The 24,670-nt window shown below is 44.7% G+C and overlaps 2 protein-coding genes across 5 annotated transcripts; one reads left to right on the top strand and one right to left on the bottom strand.

Moving 5' to 3' along the window:
• Positions 1 to 1,114: 1,114 nt before the first annotated feature.
• On the bottom strand, positions 1,115 to 10,335 carry C5H2orf68 (chromosome 5 C2orf68 homolog). 4 transcript variants are annotated; one of them, XM_075601829.1, is made up of 5 exons: positions 10,048 to 10,333; positions 9,631 to 9,746; positions 9,409 to 9,464; positions 2,715 to 2,860; positions 1,115 to 2,125 (listed from the first exon to the last, which is right to left on the bottom strand). In XM_075601829.1, the coding sequence occupies exons 1-5, from the start codon at positions 10,116 to 10,118 to the stop codon at positions 2,104 to 2,106; spliced, it is 411 nt and encodes a 136-aa protein (XP_075457944.1). In that variant the 5' UTR covers positions 10,119 to 10,333; the 3' UTR covers positions 1,115 to 2,103. The 4 variants fall into 4 exon arrangements, with proteins under 4 accessions (XP_075457944.1, XP_075457943.1, XP_075457942.1 ...); XM_075601828.1 differs by having other exon boundaries at positions 1,116 to 2,125; positions 10,079 to 10,335; XM_075601827.1 differs by lacking the exon at positions 9,409 to 9,464 and having other exon boundaries at positions 1,119 to 2,125; positions 10,048 to 10,324.
• A 60-nt stretch (positions 10,336 to 10,395) lies between these two features.
• On the top strand, positions 10,396 to 24,567 carry USP39 (ubiquitin specific peptidase 39). Its single transcript, XM_075601822.1, has 13 exons — positions 10,396 to 10,576; positions 13,704 to 13,779; positions 13,925 to 14,019; positions 17,035 to 17,171; positions 18,190 to 18,342; positions 18,569 to 18,794; positions 19,335 to 19,412; positions 20,693 to 20,760; positions 21,379 to 21,567; positions 22,063 to 22,205; positions 22,454 to 22,589; positions 22,890 to 22,976; positions 23,770 to 24,567. Exons 1-13 carry the CDS (start codon positions 10,519 to 10,521, stop codon positions 23,815 to 23,817), a joined length of 1,494 nt encoding a protein of 497 aa, XP_075457937.1. The 5' UTR covers positions 10,396 to 10,518; the 3' UTR covers positions 23,818 to 24,567.
• Positions 24,568 to 24,670: the final 103 nt, after the last annotated feature.

The following is a 24,670-nucleotide window of genomic DNA, read 5'->3' as shown; positions in this document are numbered from 1 at the left end:
CTTTGCTGTGGAAACCTGATCATGTTGCTGCAGCACAAGATTCCTGCGGAAACATGCCACAACAAACTACAAGTGCTGATAAATACACTGAAGAACAAAGATAGTGGTAGATGTGAATGGTTAGAGACACCTTATTTGTACATTTTGTAGAGTTGAAATTCCTGTAATAAATGGGAAAACATCTAGTAAGATTAGTACACTTGTGTAGTCCAGCACGCTGGAGGAGCAAATGCCCAAAACAGATCCAAGGCCTTTACAAATGTGGCTTGCTTCCACTATTACTTGCTTTAAACGCAAATGTGAAGAAGAGATTGGTCACTGTTACGGGAACGGCGAAGTAAACCTTTGGCCTAATTTTGCAGAATGTGCTTTGAATATTCTTGGTCTTCCAGTGCCAATGTGGAATGTGTCTTCTCAAGAACAAATACATATTTACATCAAAAGCGAGCACTAAAATGGCAAAAGAATTGGAAGGTGAACTACAACAATTTTGTCATATAGATTTAGGGGGTTGATGTGTCAACAAATTGTTAAGCTGATGCACGGATTTGTTTTTTTGGAGCAGAGCTGCCTCATACGCAAGAACAGTGTCCTACATCTTACGCTATTTCAGATACAGAGGATTATTTTGGCAAACAAAAGGAAAAAGAAAGATGCAAAGAATACAGAGTGAATACTTTGCTACACAAGGGCAGAATAAAATTGCTGATACAGACCTCACAGCTGTTCTTCAAAAAAAAAAATCATCATGTAAATCCTTGATTTTTACAATCTATGACAGATGTAATTTTTTAACAAGCAAAACGTTGTTGTTACACGAAAGTGCAGTGCTAATTTATGACAGTAATTTTCACTGTTACAGTTAAAATAACACGTCTATTTGTTAACAACCAATTTGCTCATTTAGAATCTCTGCAACTAATGCCTCATCTTTCAGTGTTGTGAGCATATCGCTTAGCTAGGCTTACTCCTATCAATATCACACTCCCCATTTTTTAATTTTATGATTTAGTGTTTTTATTGCTGTTCTTTGTATGCTTGAAAACACTGCATGAGAAACAAGTACATAATGTTTTTTTTCTCAAATGTCAAAAAAAAAAATACTAGCATAAAATTGTATCGAGTTATTTTATTAAATAATATTTTTACGGTTCTTTTAATGAAAACACAGATTTATTGCATATGGAAAAAAATAAATACAGATTTTACAAAAATCATTAAGAAAATAAATATACAGAATTCCTCAAGTAAACAAATATCCGGATTTCCAAACAAAGTTCAGTTTTATTAATACAATTGTTTGTTTTAGAGATAAAACAGCTTTCAAAGTTGACTAGAGAAGGACGTAAGCTCACCCAGGCAGGGATTTCCTTTTCTATTGTACTTCATGTACAGGGAATTATAATACTGTATTGTCTCTTTTGTAAAGCGCGGAGTACACTGGGGGCGCTATATATAAATAAAAGATCTAAATACATTCGTTCACTGCCAAAGCCATTGCAAAACAGTGATGGGGTTCATTCTAAAACAGGAAACGTAGGACAGAGGTGTTCAGTCCTTTGGCACTCATAGGTGCAGTCTGCTCAGCTGAAGGGCCAAGTTGCGCACACACACACACACACACACACACTTTCCAATATTTATAAATACCCGTCTGAGGTTAATAGTTTTAATTAAAAACACTTTAGAGCATCTCCATGACAGGATCATGCGTGCACCTGTTGTAAAGGAAGGCCAGAGATGAGAATGGGGAGTTCCAGTTACTGCAAATCGCAGTGACCGATACATTCAGTGAGGGAGTCAGAGCAGCCCCTATATCCTTTGTTCTGGACCATAAATTCTGTCTCGGCCTCCCACGCTCATCTATACTACACAACGACAATCCACACGTGTCCCCTGAATCCAGCACCTGAATCCAGAACCCGACACTGGCCAGCGCTCTGCGGATTACCAGCGGCGCTGAGAGGTCTGTTACACCACGAGTCATCCCGGGGAAAGCCACTCAGCGCTGCACCTGCCTCTTTGAGATCTCCTCCTGGATGCGCCGTTTCAGGGCCTCCCTCATTGGACCTTCTAGCTGGTTCTCAGCAGTGATTTTGGTGGCTACCAGCTCTGCATCATCATCCTACGGAGTAGGTGCACAGGTATAACATAATGAGAGAGTGAGAGAACAAGGGGTGGCATCCACAGGTCTTGGTAAAGAATAAAAGTAGGTTTCATAAATTCAACGTGTTGGCCCACCTTTAGAACCAGTACAAGAACGTGACAAAAGTCCTAAAGAAGTATTGAAACGTTGAATCTGTCAAAAACTCACTCTATTCTTCATTAAGATCTGCGAGTGCTGGTCCTTCTCGTCTGCAGAATAGCTTCAAGAATAAATTAATGTTTGTTTTGTGTGTGCGTAAGTGCTCGTAAGCGTGTGCAAGCAAGAGCGCACGTGTGTATATACGCATGCAAGCGCGTATGGGCACGCAAGTGTGTCCACACATACGCAAGTGTGTGTGCCCGCAAGAGTGTATAGGTGCGTGGCGTGTACAGGTATGCAAGCGTGTGCTCGCACGTGTATGCGTGCATGAGTGTATAAAGAAAGATAGATATAAATATGCACAGACAGCAGTGAACAGTATTATAAGACTCCTGCCTCCCTTTTCCCTTCCCTTCCCCCCCCCCCCAACCCTTGTGTGGGATTTACATCCCACTACAATACAACGTACCTCATACACGATAATGGACGTGATTTCCCCTCCATCAGCCTCGAACTCCAGGCAGAAGAGCTCAGCTCCAAGCAGCTCAGGGTCTGTGCTGGAGCCGCTCTCGTTGGAGTCATCGTATCCAAGCTCTGCAGGCTTGTGAGATCCTCCTGGGGAGGCAGACAGTACGTGTTCCCTGATTCACCACATATACTAGATTACAAGCTCTTGGGGAAAAGCAACAGTGTAGCTCTCATATAAGCAAACATAAATCAGACTCATAATTTCAGCAGTGTATCACAGTATGCAAGTAGGTCATTGTACATGTGCCGCGTATGTTAATCTATGGTTTTTATAGCACCGCTAACATACGCGGCACTTTACAGAATTTTTATACGGACACAAAATTACACAAGTGCGTAATACAGGAAGTTAAAACAAAATTAGGGAGTCCCTGCCCTGTAGATCTTACAATCTAAATGGGAAAAAAAGGGAGAATTACAGGATAGAATAGGCGCAAGTGCAGTATAGAATATACTTGGGAGGAGGGTAAATGCATTAGGAATAGATCCAGGCCTAAATTAACAAAGTGCTTAACTGAGGGGGAGAGATTTCAAGCATGACTAGAGATGGGGGATTGGAGAAGGCAGGAGGCATTTCCACAGGCCAAAAAGTTAAACAGGTTTGAAATGCGAGAGTGCTGTAGAGACAAATGGAGCAGAGAGGAGACCACTTTCAGCAGAGCCAAATGGAAATGGTATAGCGGGAAATTAAAGCTCAGATGTTAGAGGGGGTAGAAGAATGTAGAGCCTTGAAGGAGAATTGTATAGATATTGTGAAGTTTGATGGGGAGCGATGCATGGGATTGCAATAGAGGGGCAGAGACAGATTTAGAAAAGAAAGATAACTCTCGCAGCAGCATTTTGGATAGATTTTAGAGTTGGAGGGCAGGAATGTCAGAAATATTGCATTAGTCAAGTCTGGAGATAATGAGGACATAAGCGTTTTAGCTGTGAAGCGACAGAGGAAAGGGCGAATGCTGTCAATGTTGCACAGGAAGAATCAGCAACAGCAGGAATGTGAGAGGTGAAGGAAAGGCGAATCAAATATTACACATAAGTAATGTGCTTGGCGGACTGAATGAACAGTATGTATATCTATACAGCACCAAAAGTGTCCTCAGCGCATCACAAATACAGTACAGGGAATTATAATAGTACAATAAGCGCATCAAAATTAGACAATAGAAAAGGAAATCCTTGCCCCGAAGAGCTTACAATATAAGTGGTATGATGGGAGACAGGTGTGGGAATAAGTGCTGTATATCAGCGGTGCGCAAACTGGGGGGCGCTGGATTTTCTGGGTGGGGGGGGGGGGGGGGAGTGTGGCAGTTATAGAGGTCCCGCGCTCTTCCCCCAGGCATTTCAATTAAATGCCGGGGGTCAGCGCGAGGCCTCTGTAATACACTTACCTTCAAGCGACGCGTCGTCCTGGTAACCAGCCGTCAAATGACGCCGCGTAACGTGACATCACCCAGTGCGTCGAGCAGGGGGGGAGGGGGGCGCGAGGCGCCGAGAGCAGGCAGGGGTGTGCACGGGGAAAAAAGTTTGCACACCCCTGCTGTAGATGGCAATGCTTTGCCACAATGGTTGGTAGGAGTGACTATGGATGTGGAACACTAGGGATTGGGATGCTTGATTTGTGAGGCGAGTTTTAAGATTAGTCAGTATTAAATCAGATACAGTAGTGCTATTTCTACTGTGATAACATGTCTAAAACGGCGCTCAAGTTTCAGGTGATGGAGGGTAATCCAGCATGGTATATATTGTATGGTGTATATACTCCGTAAACGACATTGATTCATCTTTTATAAAAGGTAAGGAGCGATGCGTTGTGGAGGCCAGCGGCAGGATGTTCAATACGTCTCTAGTGATTCCGCGCCATTGATCTCGATTTAGGGCGGCTTTTTTGTCTTCGGCGTCTGTGAAGTGGAGCGGTTTGAGATCTTGCGCCACCTGGTTAGACCAAGTTTTCTTTGGAGCATTTCGGTCCACTTTCCAGCCTATGGGTCGTGTGGTGTTGAGGCACTGGTATGGTAGTCTGGTGATGTAAATCTATAAATCTCTCTAACACTAACAAAAAAACACAAAACAAAATCAGACACGTCCTCCTCTTTTTTACATATGTGTACTTTATCTACATCAGTTATCTTTGGTAAAGAGAAGCTAGAGTCCCCAATCAAAGGCCTAGAGATAGTGGATGTTATCAAAACATTGAAAAATGGAAACAGTCCTGGGCCAGATGGGTTCGAGTAAATATTACAAAAAATGTTGCGCAATTAGTCCCCCATCTGACAAAATTGTTCAATACATTTCTGAAAGGAGCAAGTCCCTCAAATGAGATGTCCCAAGCTACCATAGTAGTAATACATAAAGGGAGAGACCCCCTGAACTGTGATAGCTATCGCCCCATCTCCTTGCTCAATTCTGATATAAAAATATATGACAAGGCTCTGGCCAATAGATTAAGATTAATTATGCCCACCATAATCCATCCTGATCAAGTAGGCTTTATTACTGGTAGACAGGCCTCCGACAATACTAGGAGGCTTGCTAATATTCTGCATATAGCCCAATCAAACCTGGTGGTCTTAATCCTAGACTCGGAAAAGGCCTTCGATAGGCTAGATTGGGAATTCATGAACGGGGCGAGAGCCCTCTACGAATCCCCAACTGCAGCTATAGTAGTTAACGGACAACTCTCCAGCCAAATCCCAATAACAAAATGGGACTGGGCAAGGCTGCCCCCCCCCCCCCCCTCTTGCGATTCACTCTTTCAATAGAACCACTGTGCTGTACGTAACTCTAAAGATGTTTCAGGGTTCAAGGTAGGGAAAGAAGAATTCAAAATAGCTCTGTTTGCTGATGATGTGATTTTAACAATCTCCAAGCCTTTGACATCCCTGCCCAATCTTTTCAATATATTGTCCGAATTTGGGAGGTACTCGGGATTTAAAAATCAACCAGTCAAAAACGGAGGCATTTGCCATCGGTCTTCCTCATGATCTGACAAAGTTGTTACAACTTAACTTTGATTTTAAATGGGACCCAAAAACACTCAAATACTTAGGCATTCAATTCCCAAAAGAGATAAGCTCACTATACAGAGTCAATAATACACCTCTGCTCAAATAATTAGAGACAGAGATTACAGAATGGTCAATTTATCCAATCTCCTGGATAGGCCGAATGTGGGCAATTAAAATGAATGCTCTGCCATGGCTCCTATATCTGTTTCACACCTTGCCGATCCGAGTACCACCTCAAGATCTAGCCGACTTCCAAAACACGCTTATTAGATTCGTATGGAACAATAAAAAAACCCGAATTAAAAAGGGATATATTATATCGTCCAAAGGAGCTGGGTGGCCAGGCTATGCCAAATATTTTGAACTACTACAAGGCAGCCCAACTGGGGCAGGTAGTGCAATGGCGTTTCCGCCCATCATCCAAAAGGTGGGTGGAGCTGGAGGCTAGTCTGACCTCAACGATACCATTGGCAGATATAATCCGGCTATAGACAAAAAAAAGACCAGCCAAAGACAGTCTCAAACAACCAGATTTTAAAGTACTCCTGTGATATATGGGACTCAGACAGGTTTAAGCTGAAACTCACACAAAAAAACTCCCTGATGACCCCGCAAGCGAACAATCATAACTTCCCTCCAGGATATCATGAAACCTATTTGGACTGTTGTAGAGATCTATTCTCACACTCTGTTACAAACGTTCCAAGAACTGCAGGAACAGTTTAAGCTGCCAAGCACAGATTTCTATCGATATGTGCAAGTCAGACACTTTGAGGAGAAGTTTAACCGGGATGACATCCCAGATCTCATGTATTTTGAGAAAATGTGCACACAGGCCTCGGACAGGGCTAAAATTACATCATCTTTATACTATCATATTAACACAATAGGCTCGCAGGATAAGGATGGATATATGCTTGCTTGGGAGAGAGAACTGGGGGAGGAAATTGATTGGGAAGACTGGTGGGATATCTTGGAGGCGGTGGCCAAAGGGTCCACCTGTATTTTAATAAAGGAAAACTCCTATAAACTTTTGAACAGATGGTATAAAACACCAACTAAATTAAATCTAACACATCCAAATATCTCCGTGTTGAAGAGGATGCGGACAGAGAGGATACCTGACCCACATCTGACTGGACTGCCCCAAAATTCAACCCCTATGGGACAGTATATTTAGGCTTATCTTGACTACTACGGGGGTCGAGATACCAAGAGACCCATGGTTTCTGCTATTAAGCAAACCATTAGATGGTGTGAACGAAACGGACTCAAAATTAATAGGACATGTTCTTAGCGCAGTCAGATGTCTAGTTGCCATGTGCTGGAGGCAGACAAATCCACCCACATACAGAAAAGTTAGGGAACAAATATCCAATGTTATGATGATGAAGAATTTAACGAGCTATCTAGAGGATTCCATGATTAAATTCCGGAGAGTCTGGGATCCCTTTCTATAACAGGGCTATATATGCAAGAGCGGAGGGTCCCTTTCCCAAATGAAATGTTAGAAGTGTTAAGAATATGATACATAACCATATTGATATGTTGCATTGAAGATATGTTTATAATATGTGGTGACATCACCCCCCCCCCTTGATCCCTACCGTTTTATATGTTTGTGTGTCCCTTAGTCCATGTTATATGTTTCTTGTTATTAAAATGTATCCCTCTATTATAATTTGCTAGCTCCAAATGTACAATACAGTATTATTAATCTGTGTTAATATCTAAATATAGGTGACAATGTATATGTTAACATGGATATTTTTGTGAAAATACAAATAAAAAGATTTAAAAAAAAAAAATGTTCCTTCCACCTTTCTAGTTTGTCTTCAAGCGATTTTATTTGGGCACCATTTTGATCCTTAAGGCTTGATGTTGTTGCCCTGAAATTTCCGCTGCAGCTTCATAGGGTACTATAAAAGGAGGCGCACGTCATGCTTCCTGCTGGCCAATTCCTTTTCTTGGGCCTTTGAGTTCCACCATATTTCTTTGTCCGCTTTAAGCTGGCGTTTAATTTGTTGGTTGAGGTAGTGATGTTTGTGATTGGTGTTCTTTATCTTAGCACGTTCATTAAGTTTAAAGTGTTGTCTGGACGCCATGGTTTGATTGATTTTTCTTCTCTTTATGGGGCATATTTCCTTGAGTGTTTCTATCATGGGGGTTTTAGTTGAGTTCCAGTTTTCATTTATATCCTCATTTATGTGGGGTGAACCGGTTGCGTAATTGAATTTGCAATTGGGCTTGATTGGTGGGATTGGCCAGGTATGAGTAATCTAATGTGGGTGTGGGATGAGTAACAATGTGCTTTTAGGTGAGGCTTAAATTTGGCTCGAACTAAATGGTCTGACCTGATAGAAGCTCTGTGCATTATACGAACATCCTGTATCGCACTCTGAAACCTTTTATGTATCAGAAAATAGTCCAACATGTTTTGATCTCTTCCATTATTCGACGACCAAGTTAACCTGTGACGTATAGGGTGTTGGAACCAGGTGTTGCACGCCACCATTTTATTATAGCTAGCAAATGACAATAAGCGGAGACCGTTGTTGTTAATATTTCCACAGCCAAATTGGCCGAACATTTTTTCCCATCCGAATCGGCTAGAATCGGTCTGTGGGTTAAGATCCCCGCAAATTATTGTCAGATGATTCCCACCTTGATAAGAGTTCGAAATCTGCTGTAATTCCTTGTAAAACGTGGCTTTTGTCTTCATCATTGCTGATCTCTGTTGAGGCGTAGACCCCAATAATGGTCGTTGGTATTTTACTGGCAAGCTCCAATATGGCAATTCGGTCTGAAATCGGTTGGAAGCAGGTGACTAATTTTTTTAGACTAGATTTCAGCATGAAAGCTACACCTCTGTTAAAACTATCGCCGCCGGAATAGTATAGGTGAAAGCGAGCCGAGTGGTTAGGGTTTAAGACAGTACGTTCCCCTTATCCAGGCAGTCTGGCTTTGGAAATTGTGGCTATATCAATATTGAATTTGTCTAGTTTGTTGGCTAATAGTTTCATTTTGCCGGTTTGGCTGCCAGAATGGATATTCCAAGCAGTGATGTTGAGAACGTCTTTAGCGTTGACATTTTTTTTCCCGTTTGGCTGGTAGCCCATATTTCGAAGGGAGCCCAGCAACCCCCAACGCATCGGTTGAGCCGTTTGCGCTAGTCATAGGAAAATTTCTGAATTTTTGTCCTGCCATTGGGTTCTTGGGTTATTTGATGGCTAACTCCATAAAGCATGGAGTAGCAGAGAATCAATGACATGACGGGATGTCACGATTAAGTTTAGGGGTTGAAATATACAGTTGTGTTTAGTTGGTGTAGGTGATATTTGAAACCACAGGACCAAGTGAGACCACCAAGTTAGAATGTATACAAAAGGAGTGGTCCTGGGACACAGCCCTCAGGCACGCCAATAGACACGTCAACAAGAGAAGGAACTTGCAATGGAGACAATGAAGGAGCAGTTATAAAAATACGAGAACATTTACGGCTACCAAGAGAATTAACAATTTGTAGGAGTAGATGGTGGTCAATATAGTGTCAAAAGCAGCAGAGGGCTCAAGCAAAACTAGAAGGGAGTAGAGCCCTTGAGAGTTAGCAATTTATAGATCATTACATACTTCATTGAGGGCAGGTCCAGTGGAATGAGCAGTTCGGAGGCTAGATTTCAATGGGTCTAAGAGATTGTGCATTTTGGAAAAATGAGAAAATGTGAATAGACAAGAAGTCCAAGGAGCTTGGATGCAAGAAATACAGGGTGATGATTATAGGAGGAAGTATGATCAATAGTGTTGTTTTTAAGGATAGGTATGGTTATTGCATGTTTAGTGCAGAGGTCTCACCTCTCTGCCGAGGGTGGTAGACCTGCAGATCGGGTTTCTTTGGGCGGGGGGCTCCTGGGGTGCATCTCTTCGTCTGCTTCTCCTTTGCTTGTTTAACTTCCCGGTCATAATGATCTCTGGGCATAAGAAGAGAATGTCAGATGGTGCCCCCCCCCCCAAAAAAAAAATACTCCCCACTGCCCCAACATAAGGGTCACACAATTCCCCCCTCACTCAGGAACCAACCAGGAGATTTCAGTATCTCCGACAAAAAGTGAATTATATTAAAAAATAATTCTTATGTTTTTTAGTTCCAATGAACAATACAAGGCCCTTAATGAGTGACACTGCTCCCCTCCCCATAGTATGAGTGACACTGCTCCCCTCCCCATAGTATGAGTGACACTGCTCTCCCACAGTCCTTCAGGTGTCACTTACTGAGTGTGAGTCTCCTTCACTGACCCCTCACCTGGCCACCTGGTTCCGGCGGATATGACGCACGAAGCCATGACTCATGTCAAGCCTCCCACCGGGCCCCGCTCCTGCTCTGTCTCGCGGCTCCGCTTCCATCCCTCAGGTCTCCTCTCTGGCCTCCCCTCAACCACGCCTTCTTATTGGTCCCTCTTCCAAGCGGGCCACGAGGATAGGGGCCATGAAATCTGGCAGCACTGATTGGCTGCGGCGGCAAACTTGTCTATTCTGATTAGTCACTAGTAATAGCCATTCAGCACTTCGCAAAAAGCACATCCAATCAGCGGAAAGAATGCGTGCGTGTCTAGCCTCGCTTCAGTGCTCCGAGCACCAATCAGCACTGGAGTTCAGTGCGTCAAGGGGCGGGGCCGTGATCCAGAACGAGGGTTGGCGCGCAGGGTCTGCTGCATCTGGAGCAGCGCGGGCGCCGAGCGGAGGATGAGCGGGTTGCGGGTCAAACGGGAACCGGAGGAGGACGAAGAGGAGGAAGATGGAGGTGAGGGTTCGTCACATGATGGACTGGACATAAAGCACGTGAATGGGTCACATGTTGTATATACATATCTTTACACACGCGATCTATCTGCAAAGTGGGAAAGGCACCATTCGAACAGCAATAAAGAATGCACAAAATCCCCCAGAAGTTAGAAAATAAAGCTATTAATCTGCGCACAGATTGTGCCAGAAGTCCAGTATAATTCCAAAGTGCAGGGAAACAGTTTCAGGCGAGGATCCTGCTTGTGCTGCCAACACAACATAGACAAACAATTTCTTCAAAGTACAGGTCTCCTCTAAGACACAGATACAAAGTAGAGCTCTACTCACAAGTTCATAATGCAATTCTCCATTTAATTTGAATAGTGGAAACACAACGTTTCAGGTCACATATGGACCTTCCCTCGACCTGATGAAAGGTCCATATGGGACCTGAAACGTTGTCTTTCCACTGTTCTTGGCTGTCATTAAATGGAGAATTGCATTGCAAATGTATCTCAGTCGTGGAGGAGACCTGTACTTTTGAAGAAATAGAACTCCAGTATAACAGTATTTAAAGATAGAACAGAGACCTCACAGAAGCACGCACGGAATAGTACAAAATATTAAAACTGTTGGTCGATCTAGTTGTTCGGGGTTGGATTTTTGTAGTTATATTTTCCCGCGAGTGCTCCTCTGAGGTCTCTGCTCTCTTTAAATACTATCTATATATCTGTTTATCTCTGTAGAATATATATGTGTGTGTATGTATGTATGTATATGTATGTATGTATATATGTGCACCACTATTAAGATTGTTCTCCCTCCATTAGGGAGGTTATAAGAGCCTTTTGTGGGTGCAGGTAGTAATAGGACTTGCAGAAGAGTGGATAGAGTGGTGAAGTTTGCAAGCTTAAGATGCTTTGGCCAAAGAATGTAACTAAATGACCCTCACTTGTGAAAAGAAGAACAGACGTGTTTAACTATATAATTTGTCATATTGGATGTAGAACAGGCTTTTTGCCTTTGTTACATAATTTAATTGTGTTTTTTATTTATTTTTAAATCTGACACCGTCCCACTACTTTAACCCTTTGGATGCCCAATGACGTAGCAACCACGTCAGTAGGTCTGACCGTCCAGAGGTCTCATGACGCAGTAGCTACATCATAATGTAATTGTTCGTCTTTGTAAAAGAGCAATAATTACAGGAAGAGGTCGTCTCTGCTTCCATTGCGTCATCCGCAATGGAGTGATCACGGGTTAAGCCACCTAGACCCCTGTATATTGTGGGTGTTCACTGCACTTGACAAAGGTCCATTAGTGAGCGAAACACCTAGGGTGTCATGACCCTGTAACGTCAGACCAGGAAGTGGCAGACAGGCGATGGGAGTGAGTTGTGAGGGTTTCACTTCGCAGATTGGCAAGGGATAGCTGAGAGAACTTTATAATTTATGCTAATTTAGGAGATTTTATTTCAATCTTTAAGGACAGTTGTTACTACCTTGCTATCTTCCAGTCCAGGAGTGACCGCATTGTTTGGGATCAGTTCAGAAACAGGTGGTTTGAGCACCTGCTACATTTGTGACATTCTCTGGTCCACCCAACGAAACCATTAATTAACCCCTTAAGGATTTTTCTGATGGTAATTATTAAATAGACCAGGGTGATTTGATCTCTGCGACAAGGGTCACTAAGCACCAGAATAACAGGCAGGTTGTCCCAAAATCCCTGTATACCTGGCTATATGATCCTAATTCCACCATTGTAATTCATTATCCACCAACTATCAATTTATTGGCTATTTACACCAGTAGGGAATGTACCGTGCTATTGATCTTTACTTTCCGCCTCTTCACCCACGGATGGGCATAGGCGAATTCCACGGAAAACGTAACTTTAAAAAGATCCATGGAAGTTGTTTAGCTGGATATACCCAAGGGGATGCTAGGCCCAAGGGTCGACAGAGCCCTTTTTGTTAGAAACGAGGGGCGCCATGTGAAGGCAGGGTTGTCAATGGATAATGCGAGGCTTTATATTCACATCAGCTATTGATATTGGGATTACAGGCATACCCCGCTTTAAGGACACTCACTTTAAGTACACTCGCGAGTAAGTACATGTCTCCAATAGGCAAACGCCAGCTAACGCATGCGCCTGTCAGCACGTCCTGAACAGCAATACCGGCTCCCTACCTGTACCGAAGCTGTGCGTAAGCGGGGACACTATAGAGCCTGTTACACATGCAGTATTTACATCAGTTCTGCACGTATATGACGATTGAGGTACAGTACATGCATCAATAAGTGGAAAAAAGGTAGTGCTTGACTTTAAGTACATTTTCGCTTTACATACATGCTCCGGTCCCATTGCGTACGTTAATGCGGGGTATGCCTGTATATTGTTCCATCCCTCCACCAATTAGGTGTTTATATATATGATTTTCCGGGTTGCTACTATACACCGATCTGGCAGGCCTGCCCTCCTTTTTTAAAATTTTTTTTTTTCATTTTATGTAACTGTGTCAACACTTTTGTAGCACTTCACTATTTGTCTACTACAGGGTTGAGCATCTCCCGTCCTCAAGGGCCACCAACAGGTCAGATTTTCAGGATATCTCTGCTTCAGCACAGGTGGCTGTATGTCAGCCTTCGACTGAGCCACTGATTGAGCAACCTGTGCTGAAGCAGGCGTCTCTTGAAAACCTGACTTGTTGGTGGCCCTTGGAAGAGTGGAGTTGTTCAACCCTTGTTCTACTATGCTAAACTTCATTTTATTATACTGTTAAGTTTCTTATAGCCCAGGGTTCTACTCCGGTAATTGTATTCTTTATTAGAGGGCATTGATACTCAACGTATCACTGGTTTCTTTGATGTAATCTTTATTGATGCATAGGACTGTGGTCGCTACTGATAATCATAATAATATTATTATTATTATATAAATTATTTATGTCTACCTGTTGAGCGGTGTCTCTCTTCACCAGTCCATTGATACATATTCATCCACATATCTTATAGATTAATACTGTATGCACAAATATGTCGCACTGCACCACACACACATCATACATAGTGAATATATTATTACCTTTCTACACATAATCTATTTATTAATATGAGGCAATATTGATGGTTTCCATCTGGCAGTTGCAGGGAAGTTTGGCCGCTTTGAGCCGGAAGACAGACGCAGTCGGCACTGCCCATATCTGGACACAATCAACAGGTCAGTAGTGAGAGAATGATGCCCATATAGGTTGTGACCCGAGGCAGTGGCTCTGAGCTCCCTGTGACTGGGCCATGTGTTTTTGTGGATTGTATAGTCCTTGAGGTATAAACACCCGCACCCCTCCCCCCATCTCTGTTCCTAGGAGCGTCCTGGACTTCGACTTTGAGAAGCTGTGCTCCATCTCACTGTCTCACATCAATGTCTACGCTTGTCTGGTGTGTGGGAAATACTTCCAGGGTAAGTGTGGGGACCGCGGCGGTTTGTGCAGCGGACGCCAGCATCAGCCTTTCTGTTCTAATAATCACTATGTATGTATTGTATGTCTTTATTTATTTAGCGCCATTAGTGTACAAAGCGCTTCACAGTAGTAATACACGTGACAATCATATAAATAACAAATAACAGATCATGGGAATAAGTGCTTCAGTCGTAAAAGTAACATTTCGGAAGAGGAGTCCCTGCTCCGAGGAGCTTACAATCTAATTGGTAGGTAGGGAGAACGTACAGAGACAGTAGTAGGGAATTCTGGTAAGTGCGTCTGCAGGGGGCCAAGCTTTATGTATCGTGTATAGTATTAGCCACGGTGCTACTCATATGCTTCTTTAAGCAAGTGGGTCTTAAAGGTGGATAGAGAGGGTGCTAGTCGGGTATTGAGGGGAAGGGCATTCCAGAGGTGCGGGGCAGTAAGTGAGAAAAGTTTAAGGTGGGAGAGGGCTTTAGATACAAAAGGGGTAGAAAGAAGACATCCTTGAGCAGAACGCAAGAGTCGGGATGGTGCATAGCGAGAAATTAGGGCTGAGATGTAAGTAGGAGCAGAAGAGTGTAAAGCTTTAAAAGTGAGGAGGAGAATTGAGTGCGAGATGCGAGATTTGATAGGAAGCCAGGAGAGTGATTTCAGCAGGGGAGACGCCAAGACAGATTTAGGAAACAGTAGAGTGATTCTGGCAGCAGCGTTTAGGATAGATTGTAGGGGAGACAGGTGAGAGGCAGGAAGGCCGGACAGCAGGAGGTTACAGTAATCGAGACGGGAGAGAATGAGGGCCTGAGTCAGAGTTTTAGCAGTCGAGTAACAGAGGAAAGGGCGTATCTTTGTTATATTGCGGAGGAAAAAGCGACAAGTTTTTAGATACGTTTTGAATGGGAGGGGCAATTGTGAGAGAGGAGTCGATTGTGACACCTAGGCAGCGTGCTTGGGCTACTGGGCGAATGATAGTACTTCCAACACTAATGTGGAAAGAGGTAGTAGGGCCAGGTTTGGGAGGAAGTATAAGGAGCTCTGTTTTTGCCATGTTAAGTTTCAGTCGGCGGATGGCCATCCAGGATGATATTCCATAGAGACATTCAGAAACTTTGGTCTGTACAGCAGGTGTAAGGTCAGGGGTTGAAATGTAAATTTGTGTGTCGTCAGCATAGAGGTGATATTTAAACCCAAGAGATGTGATTAGCTCACCTAGAGAAAGTGTAAAGAGAAAAGAGAAGGGGTCCCAGGACAGAGCCCTGGGATACCCCAACAGAGAGATCGATAGAGGAGGAGGAGGTGTTAGGAAAAGAGACACTGAAAGTACGATGGGATAGGTAAGAGGAGATCCAGGATAGAGCTTTGTGACGAATACCAAGAGTATGGAGAATGTGAAGGAGAAGAGGGTGGTCCACGGTGTCAAATACTGCAGAGAGGTCGAGTAATATGAACAGAGTGTAATGACCTCTGTCTTTGGCAGCATGGAGGTCATTAGTTATTTTAGTGAGAGCTGTTTCAGTAGAGTGAGCAATGCGGAAGCCAGATTGTAGAGGGTCTAGGAGACAATAGGTGTTGAGTAAGTGGAGCAAGCGAGAGAATACAAGACGTTCAAGGAGTTTAGAGGCAAAAGGCAGGAGGGAGACAGGTCGATAGTTAGAAAGACAGGTAGGGTCAAGCTTGCTGTTTTTGAATAATGGTATAACTGTTGCATGCTTGAAGGAGGATTTAAAGGTATTGGAGTAGAGGAAAAAGTTAAAAATCTGTGTGAGCGTAGGGATTATAGAAGGAGCAAGAGGTTTTAGGAGATGGGAGGGAATGGGATCAAGATGGCAGGTGGTAGAGGGAGAAGAGGAGATCAGCAGTGACACCTCCTCCTCAGAGACAGCGGAAAAAGAGTCAAGGAATGCAGGAGGAGAGTTAGGAAGCGGTGTGGGATTCCACCTTTTCCTTGAAGTCAGCAAAATTCTGAGGTGAGATGGAGGAAGAAGAGGAGGCAGCCGAAGGTGGTCTGAGTAGATAGTCAAAGACAGAGAAGTGTCGACGTGGGTTAGACTTGTGCGTGTTGATTAGTGATGAAAAGTAGGTTTGTTTAGCCTGAGAGAGGGCAGAGTTGAAACAGGACAGCACAAATTTGTAGTGAAGGAAGTCTGAGTGTGTCCATAGTCCTCTAGAGGCGTTCAGAGGAACGAGAGGAGGAACGCAGCATGCGCGAGTGGGAATTTAGCCAGGGTCTGGGGTTAGAAGGGCGAAGACGGCAGAGAGAAAGCGGGGCATGATGATCAAGAGAGGAGGATAAGGCAGAGTTGTAGTTCCTGACCAGGTTGTCAGGGTCTGAAGCAGAACTGAGAGAGGAGAGGGAGGAGCGTAAAGTGGAATCAAGAGCTGGTAGGTTAGTAGAGCGCAGGTTTCTGCAGAAACGAACGCTACATGGAGATGGAGAGGGGGAGAAGCGAGACAGAGAAAATGAGATGAGGTGATGGTCAGAGAGAGGAAAGGGGGAAATGGAGAAATCAATGAGAGAAAAGTTTTTAGTGAAAACCAGGTCTAGAGAGTGGCCATCCTTGTGTGTGTTGGCTGCAGTCGACTGTTGAAGGCCAAAAGAAGAGGTAAGAGAGAGAAAGCGGGAAGCCTAAGGGAGAGAGGGGTCATCAATGTGGCTATTGAAGTCCCCAAGGAGAAGAATAGGGGAGTGAGGAGAGAAAAAAAGAGAGCCAGGATTCAAAGTGAATTCCATAATGAGCTGCTTGCTGGTTTCATTATGTCTGCCTCCGTGATTTGTAATGGTGATTGATGCAGGAGTGATTTGTAATGTATTACATTTCTTGTATCCCTTTTCTTCTTCTCCATTCCCCCTTTCCCCTCCCTTCCCTTTCCCCCCCCCCTCTGCTTTTCCCCCTCTCATCCCTTCTCTCTCACTTTTGCTGATCTTCTTCCCTCTTTCCCTCTCGTGCGCGCTCTTCCCTCTTTCCCTCTCGTGCGCGCTCTTCCCTCTTTCCCCTCCTTTTCCACTCCAGGTCGGGGGTTGAAATCTCACGCTTACATCCATAGCGTTCAGTTCAGCCACCACGTTTTCCTCAACCTGCACACGCTGAAGTTCTACTGCCTGCCAGATAACTACAAGATCATAGACTCATCTTTGGAGGATATCACGGTATATGGCGCTCCCCCACTCCCGAACTTGCCCCTTCCAGGCACCTCTGGCAGCGCAGGGGTAAAGGTGCAATCCCATGGAGCCATACCCCCCCTCCTCTCCCCCCCCCCCCCCCCAAAAAAAAACCTTTTGGAAGAATTATCTTCCTTACACAAATCTAACTGAGCTAATAGCAAAGATGTTGGCTACTTTTTGTTCCTCTGCAGTTTTTGATAGGGGAATGCTTGTAAATCAAGAATTTCCTTTACCCCCTATCCCATCATGTCCTTATTAGAGAGCCAATAAAGATTAAGGGGAAGGGGGATTTGCCTTTGCATACTCTTATCGAACATACTGACGTTGCTGAACTCTCTCAAAGCAAAAGGGTACGAAAAATTATGATTTTGCCCACTATTAGCCCCTTTAAATCCAGTGACCTGTTTGGCCATAGACAAAAGAAGACTAACATCGCTTGTAAAATCCACAGTCCTTGGTTCAGTGTGCTGGAGTAGTGCAGAGACATAGTGTACTCGCGGCGGTCAGTGGGGACAAGTCTCAAGTGTCATTGCACCAAAACAGGTGCGGATTGGTTCAGTTTAGCACTTTGTGTCTGTATCAGTTTTGCTCCACTTTGCCCCAGTGAGTGTTTTGGGGAGTGGTTATAGGAGGAGTTTGGGTTAGGGGAGCAGAGAGTCAGCCCTGTATTATAATGAGATGAATCAGCATGTGCTCATATAACTTGTGCAGTCTTTCTCTCTTTGGGTGCTATAAAAGTCTGAGGTGCGGTTATAACTGCTGCTCCCGAGAGATATGCAGCTAATGTTAGAAGCACAATACTGGTTTTCATACGTCTGATGCTGGAACAGATAATATTTTTAGGTCTATGTTTTGGAGAAAATTATGCCATCTTGATACAGATCCTCAGTATCACACGTCGGTGTGTCTCCCAGCAGTAACTGTGTGTGTGTGTGTGTGTGTGTGTGTGTGTCTGTAGTCACTGTCGGTTACTGATCCACCACCTGTTTGTGTCTCACTGCAGTATGTACTGAAGCCGACATTCACTAAGCCGCAGATCTGCAACCTGGACAAGCAGGCCAAGCTCTCCCGAGCCTATGACGGCACCACCTACCTCCCAGGGATCGTGGGACTCAATAACATCAAAGCTAACGATTATGCCAACGCTGTGTTACAGGTGAGAAGCAGCAGCAGAGGAAGACTCTTGGATAGGGTGGGAGATTCCCTCTATAAAAGACCAACCACATCTGCCCCAACACCGGCTCTGCCGATCTCTCCATAGAGTGGGTAACTCTTTCACAGCTGTAGATGTGACACTGCTCCCTCCAGCACTGAAGCAGTTAAAAGGGACACAGGTTTTCTGGTCAAGACTATATACCCATTATGCAGTTTCTCTGTAACAGGCTCTCTCCAACGTGCCCCCCCTGAGGAACTACTTTCTGGAAGAGGAGAATTATCGGGGCATTCAGCGTCCTCCAGGGGACATCATGTTCCTCCTGGTGCAGAGATTTGGGGAGCTGATGCGCAAGCTGTGGAACCCCAGGAATTTCAAGGCCCACGTGTCCCCTCACGAGATGTTACAGGCCGTGGTGCTGTGCAGCAAGAAGAACTTCCAGATCACCAAGCAAGGTAAGGACTTGTCTCTCATAGTCTGTGCTGCTTACGCTGACATCCAGATCTTTTCTCACCCCTTCAGCTTCCCCCCCCCACCCCCCAGCTTCTCTCTGAGGCAGATGGTGTAGCTGTAGCCCGGGGGGCTGCACCCTTGGGTGCTCTTCAGCTCCAGGGACCACCTGCTTCCGGAGATACCTCCATAGGGGGTGCCAGTAGCCACTCCTGGGTTCACTATATGGGTGATTGTCAAAGCTCTCGGGCCCTGTGTGCAAATAGGAAGCCATGTTGCGGCTTCCTATTTGCCCATGTGACGGGGGGGCTTTAAACTGCAGAGAGATACCGATACCCCCTTCGGAACAAAAAAACGTTTGGCTTGCTCCTTTAAATTAGGTTTAAATATAAAAGAGTTATACTAGTTAACTCTGTCAGTGCCCAGAGCATTGCAGTGCGTAGCTGTATGTGCAGGAATATGTTCGTGCTTGATCCTGCAGGCTCCGGGCCTGAGTGTCACCTGTAACACCTCCTCCCCCCCTCTCTCTCTCTGTGCTGTGGTAGGTGACGGCGTGGATTTCCTCTCCTGGTTCCTGAACGCTCTGAACTCTGCTCTCGGTGGCACCAAGAAGAAGAAGAAGAGTAAGTCCCTCTGTAACGCCCACGGTTGGGGGTTTTGGTCTCCGGGAGTCAGGAGATATTACTCAGACGTTTGAATAATGCAAATGCAGAAATGTAGGGTGTCAATGGTAAAATCAGCAGAAAAAGCCTTCACAGTGTTGATAATTGTTTGTATCTTTTTTTTTTTTTTTTTATGGTGAGTAAAGGGGATTTCTACGTATATTTATTTTTTTGTTTTATAAAGATTTCTTGACCATACTGTACAATAGACCTCTAACTAGTTTCCCATAAGTGCCTGATCAGAGTGAAAGGACCCCTAGACTAGAGCATTGTAATATTATTTCGGATGCATTTAAAGACTTGCAAATGGTTTATACTTTTTAACATTTTGCAAGCGTCTATAACACCTGTACCATCTATGTTACCCTAACTTATAAGTGCGGTTCTGTGTGAAAACATTTGCTCTAAGTTTAGTGTTTTTCAACAGGAGTTCCCCGGGCATCCCTAAAAGGTTCCCTGCAATTTTCAAGTCATTTGAAAATTGTACCAAATACAGAAGAATTTATAATGCATTTGATCTCAGACGCGCTATTAGAGAGTGTTGGGGTTCCTTACAATGCATCTGACCTCCAGAAGCGCTATTAGAGAGGGTTGGGGTTCCTTAGGCCGCGCTTATAGTAGCGGCAATGGCACGCAGCACGAAAACAAAGGCATGAAGTCTGTCATGGGTGCCCATAGTGGGCGCGATGGTGCTACTCAGTGACATGGTGACCAAAATCGCTGAAGTCGGTGGATTTTGTGTTGGTGCGCGGCCGCGACGTGATGAAAGCGTCACGTGAAGATGTTCAGCCAATAATGGCGAACCGCTCGTGTGACGTCATGGGCCACGCCTCCTATCGTTCTCCAGAGGTCTCCAGCATGAAAGTGCAACTATCGCTATAGCGACGGTGACGTCAGCGGTCGCCGTCGACGCTACTATAAGCGCTGCCTTACAATGCATCTGACCTCAGACGCGCTATTAGAGAGGGTTGGGGTTCTTCAGATGTTCGCATTGTAATTATATGTTTCCTTAAAGAAAAAATGAACTTGACAGGAGCAGACCATCCACCGGCCACCACGTGAAGATTACTGCCGTTGTTTTTATTTCCTTGCTCGCTGATTTAAAAAAAAAAAAAATAACAGTTTTATTTTGAACCATTGGGGGAAAAAATGGCTGCCATGTCCCCTCTCTCAAATGACGACATAAGTGAATTTAAAATAATCTTTCGTTTGAGATGCTCACTCACATCCTTATCTTCCAGCGGTCGTGACCGACGTGTTCCAGGGTTCCATGAGAATATTCACAAAGAAGTTACCCCATCCCGATTTGGTGAGATGCTCTCCCACTCGCGCCCGAATTTTTTTTTTTTTTCACACTCCTCACGTCACACTCTTCTGTCCCTCTTGTCTCTTCACTCTCCCTCTTGTCTCTCTTCACTCTCCCTCTCGTCTCGCGTCTCTTTCTCTCCACCCCCTCCCCCCACCTAGAGATATGATTATGAGCGTATGTAGCCCAGTAACCGAGCAGCAAATGGCTGTCTGCCTTTGGCGCGACGCAAGTGTAGACTGTGGGGTTCTGAATGAATTCAGCTGGGCTTTGATATTCCTTTGTCCAGTCAAACACTAGAAGGGATGGGGTTGTTTTGGAGTGTTCATTTTAATGATTAATATTCTTTGATTGTATAACGTTGGACATGTACTGAGCACTGCACACAACAAGATACACGTTAATTGAACAATAAAGTAGCACTCGCCCTCACACTGACAGAATTGGCAACAATAAGAAGGACTCTCTGCTCTGAAGAGCTTGCAATCTAAAAGTTTAATGCAAGATGGACAGATACAATAGGAAATCCTGTAAGTGCAAAAGGTATGCCAGCGAGTACGAGGTGCTGTTGAGTTCCTACTGTCTGACCTTTGTATTGGGGGTTGGGGCTCCTGTCTGCAGCCGGTGGAGGAGAAGGAACAGCTTCAGCATAATGAGGAGTACCAGGAGACCATGCAGGAGTCCCCCTTCATGTACCTGACCCTGGACCTCCCCACTGCCCCCCTGTACAAGGATGAGAAGGAGCAACTCATCATCCCGCAAGTGCCTCTCTTCAGCATCCTGGCCAAGTTCAACGGCATCACCGAGAAGGTACTGGGGAGAGACAGATGGGCTGCACCCACTCCGCACTTCTTTGTGGGGGGGGGGGGAAACCTATTCCTAGTTACTCGTGCAATTGTGCAATTCCTAGCAAGGACCCCTTACCCACTGGTGAATATCACTAAGCCCTTAGCAGGGACCCCCTACCCACTAGTGAATAGCAATACTCCCCCAGCAGGGACCTCCTCCGTGGTGTGTGTGTTTTCTAAATTCTTCGGTAGTAGTAAAGTTGTCAGTTTGGACCCCAGTGAGCCCTTTGAAAAATGGCTGCACTCTCTGCTGATAAGTGCCCTTAAGGCAATCTCCGTGCTCACCCCTGAAGAAGGTCCCTCTGGCAACAGAAACGTCAAATACCTTTATATATTCTTCATTTGTTCGGTGCTGATAATTTGATTACCAAGGTTTTCATTTTTATATATACGTATATCCTAGAATTTTTTGTGTAGATGTTTGTAAAATCCGTAACCAATATGATTGTCCCTGCAGGAGTACAAGACGTACAAGGAGAACTTCCTGAAGCGTTTCCAGCTGACTAAACTGCCCCCCTACCTGATCTTCTGCATCAAACGCTTCACCAAGAACAACTTCTTTGTGGAGAAAAACCCGACCATCGTTAACTTTCCCATTACGTGAGTTCTGCTTCATGGCAACTGTGACTGTGCTTTACAAACACTTCAACCTGTCTGACTTCCTTATTTTTATCATAAATCAATCTGTATTTAACTTATTTAACATGCTGGTGCCATTAGCTCACTGTGGTCCTTGAAGGAATTGACACTGCAAACAGGGTTTACCCACTACAAACGTTGGGACTGCACGCCTCCACTATGACGAGTGTCCTGTTTATAGAGCCACCTGACGTCTCGTCTCTCCCCAGGAACGTGGATCTCCGTGAGTACCTGGCAGAGGAATTCCACACCGTGCACAAGAACACTACCTACGACCTCATCGCCAACATAGTGCATGATGGGAAGCCTAACGAAGGCTCCTACCGAATCCATGTCCTGCACCATGTGAGTTCCTGCTCTCAGGAGTACAGAGCTGCAGAATTAGGGGGGGGGGGGGGAAGGGGAGGAAGAAAACTGCACCAGATTTATGAAAAGAGGAATTCTAAGCATATTATTCCCTTCAGTGCAAGAGAGTCATGCAACACATTGTAAACCCCCCAGTGGAGTGGTTAATATTTATAATAAGCTAAATAAATGCCCTCAGTTTGGTATAACGGGGATCTTCAAAGCCCTAAAGCCTGGGAGAATGGGGGGCTCTGTGTTCCCCACATTCTGTGGTTAATATGTTTTGATCTCTATGTTTAGGGCACCGGGAAGTGGTATGAACTGCAAGACCTGCAAGTGACTGATATCCTGCCCCAGATGATCACTCTGTCCGAGGCTTATATACAGGTGTGTGTATATCTAATTTATGTATTACCAATAGGTGTGTGTGTGTGTGTGTGTGTTTCATTATTTTCTTTAAATATACACCATTGTATCAAACGTAACACTGTTCACGAACACCAACAATCCTGACATCTTAAAGACTCCTGAGAGGTAAATGTTTCCATTGTCATTATATTCCATATACGCAGACCAGGGAGCAATACTAATTTTATATACATAGGATAAGTTCCGCAGTTCGTAAAAGGTTGAAAGCGACTGTGTTTTCCGGTAACACTATAGAGTAGATAGAAAGATGTTGGAGTATTTAAAATAATAGAAGCCCGAGCACTAACTATTTCCTGTACATGGGATAAGTGGGCTGAGGTTCCACGGATTCCCAAAACATTTTTAAAGCGTTTCCATAGTTCCTGAGGCCACAGCCCCAGTAGTCACGGCTGCACGCATGCCAGAGCGTCTGGCGGCGCATGCACCCGTTTCAGCCGCGACCGGTGGTCTGCGGCTGGTTCGCCCTCATTGGCTGACCCGCTGTCGAAACGTGGCCAATGCTGCGCCATAAGACAAAAAACTTGTCTTTTGGCCAAGGTGGCCACGCATTTGCGCCTTGTGCGTGCTCGCACACACGCTGACTGGGGCCTGCCCCGTAGAAGGCTGTGCTCTGGTGTGTGGCGTGCACACCGTAGTGCGCGCAGCAGCGGCCACTGGGGACCTAGCCTAACAATCTGAAAACTGTTTTGGGGTGGGATCCAGGGAGCTAGCCTCTACCCACAGCTTAATAGGGTTTTATTGCTGTCCGTAGATCTGGAAGAGACGGGATGATGGGGTGAAGAACCAGCAGGGTGCGTGAGCACACAGGACTTCACGCCACTCTTCCCTGCTGCCACCCACACACAGACTGTGACTTGGGAGCGCCTCTACAGGGACAGGCCAGAATATAGCAGATGGAGTGTGCAAGAGTGTGCAAGAGTGTGCAAGAGTGTGCAATGCTGATAACCCTTTCGATGCCAACGAGACCAAGCAACTTCCTTGTCCAGGGTTATAATCTGGATCTATAGGTGCATTTCGTGGTTTGTGAACCTGCTTTGACTGTGTAACAATGCAAATTATCTCCCAATACTCCCACATTCCAGAGGAAGTGGAACTCATTGGTCAGCCCAATGTAGGATCAAACTGAAATAGTGTTGGGGTCAAACCAGATGTGTGATGTATACACATCCACACACACACACCCACACACACACACACATCCACCCACACACACACATCCACACACACACACATCCACCCACACACACACATCCATCCACACACACATCCATCCACACACACATCCATCCACACACACATCAATCCACACACACATCCATCCACACACACACACACACACACACATCCACACACACACATCCACACACACATCCACATCCACACACACACACACACACACATCCACCCACATCCATCCACACACGCACTGAGCACTGAAAGCGTTAACAGCCGCACTACTGAAGACTGAATGTTATCTTGTTCTTGGACGTGGTGCATAGTGTTTATTTTTAATTAATATTATTCTTTCAAATAAACCCGTTTTCTGTTACATTTATCTCTTGTGCCTCTGTTTATTCACGTCTTGTTTTGTAGAAAAATTGTACATGTTTCTTTAATTTATTCATAGTAATAGCAAGTGTAGTGGTAAATAT

The sequence above is a fragment of the Ascaphus truei genome, chromosome 5, assembly GCF_040206685.1.
Source record: "Ascaphus truei isolate aAscTru1 chromosome 5, aAscTru1.hap1, whole genome shotgun sequence".
Classification (NCBI taxonomy): Eukaryota; Metazoa; Chordata; class Amphibia; order Anura; family Ascaphidae; genus Ascaphus; species Ascaphus truei.
The sequence above is the reverse complement of the archived record's forward strand: the minus strand, read 5'-3'. Positions and strand labels throughout refer to the sequence as shown.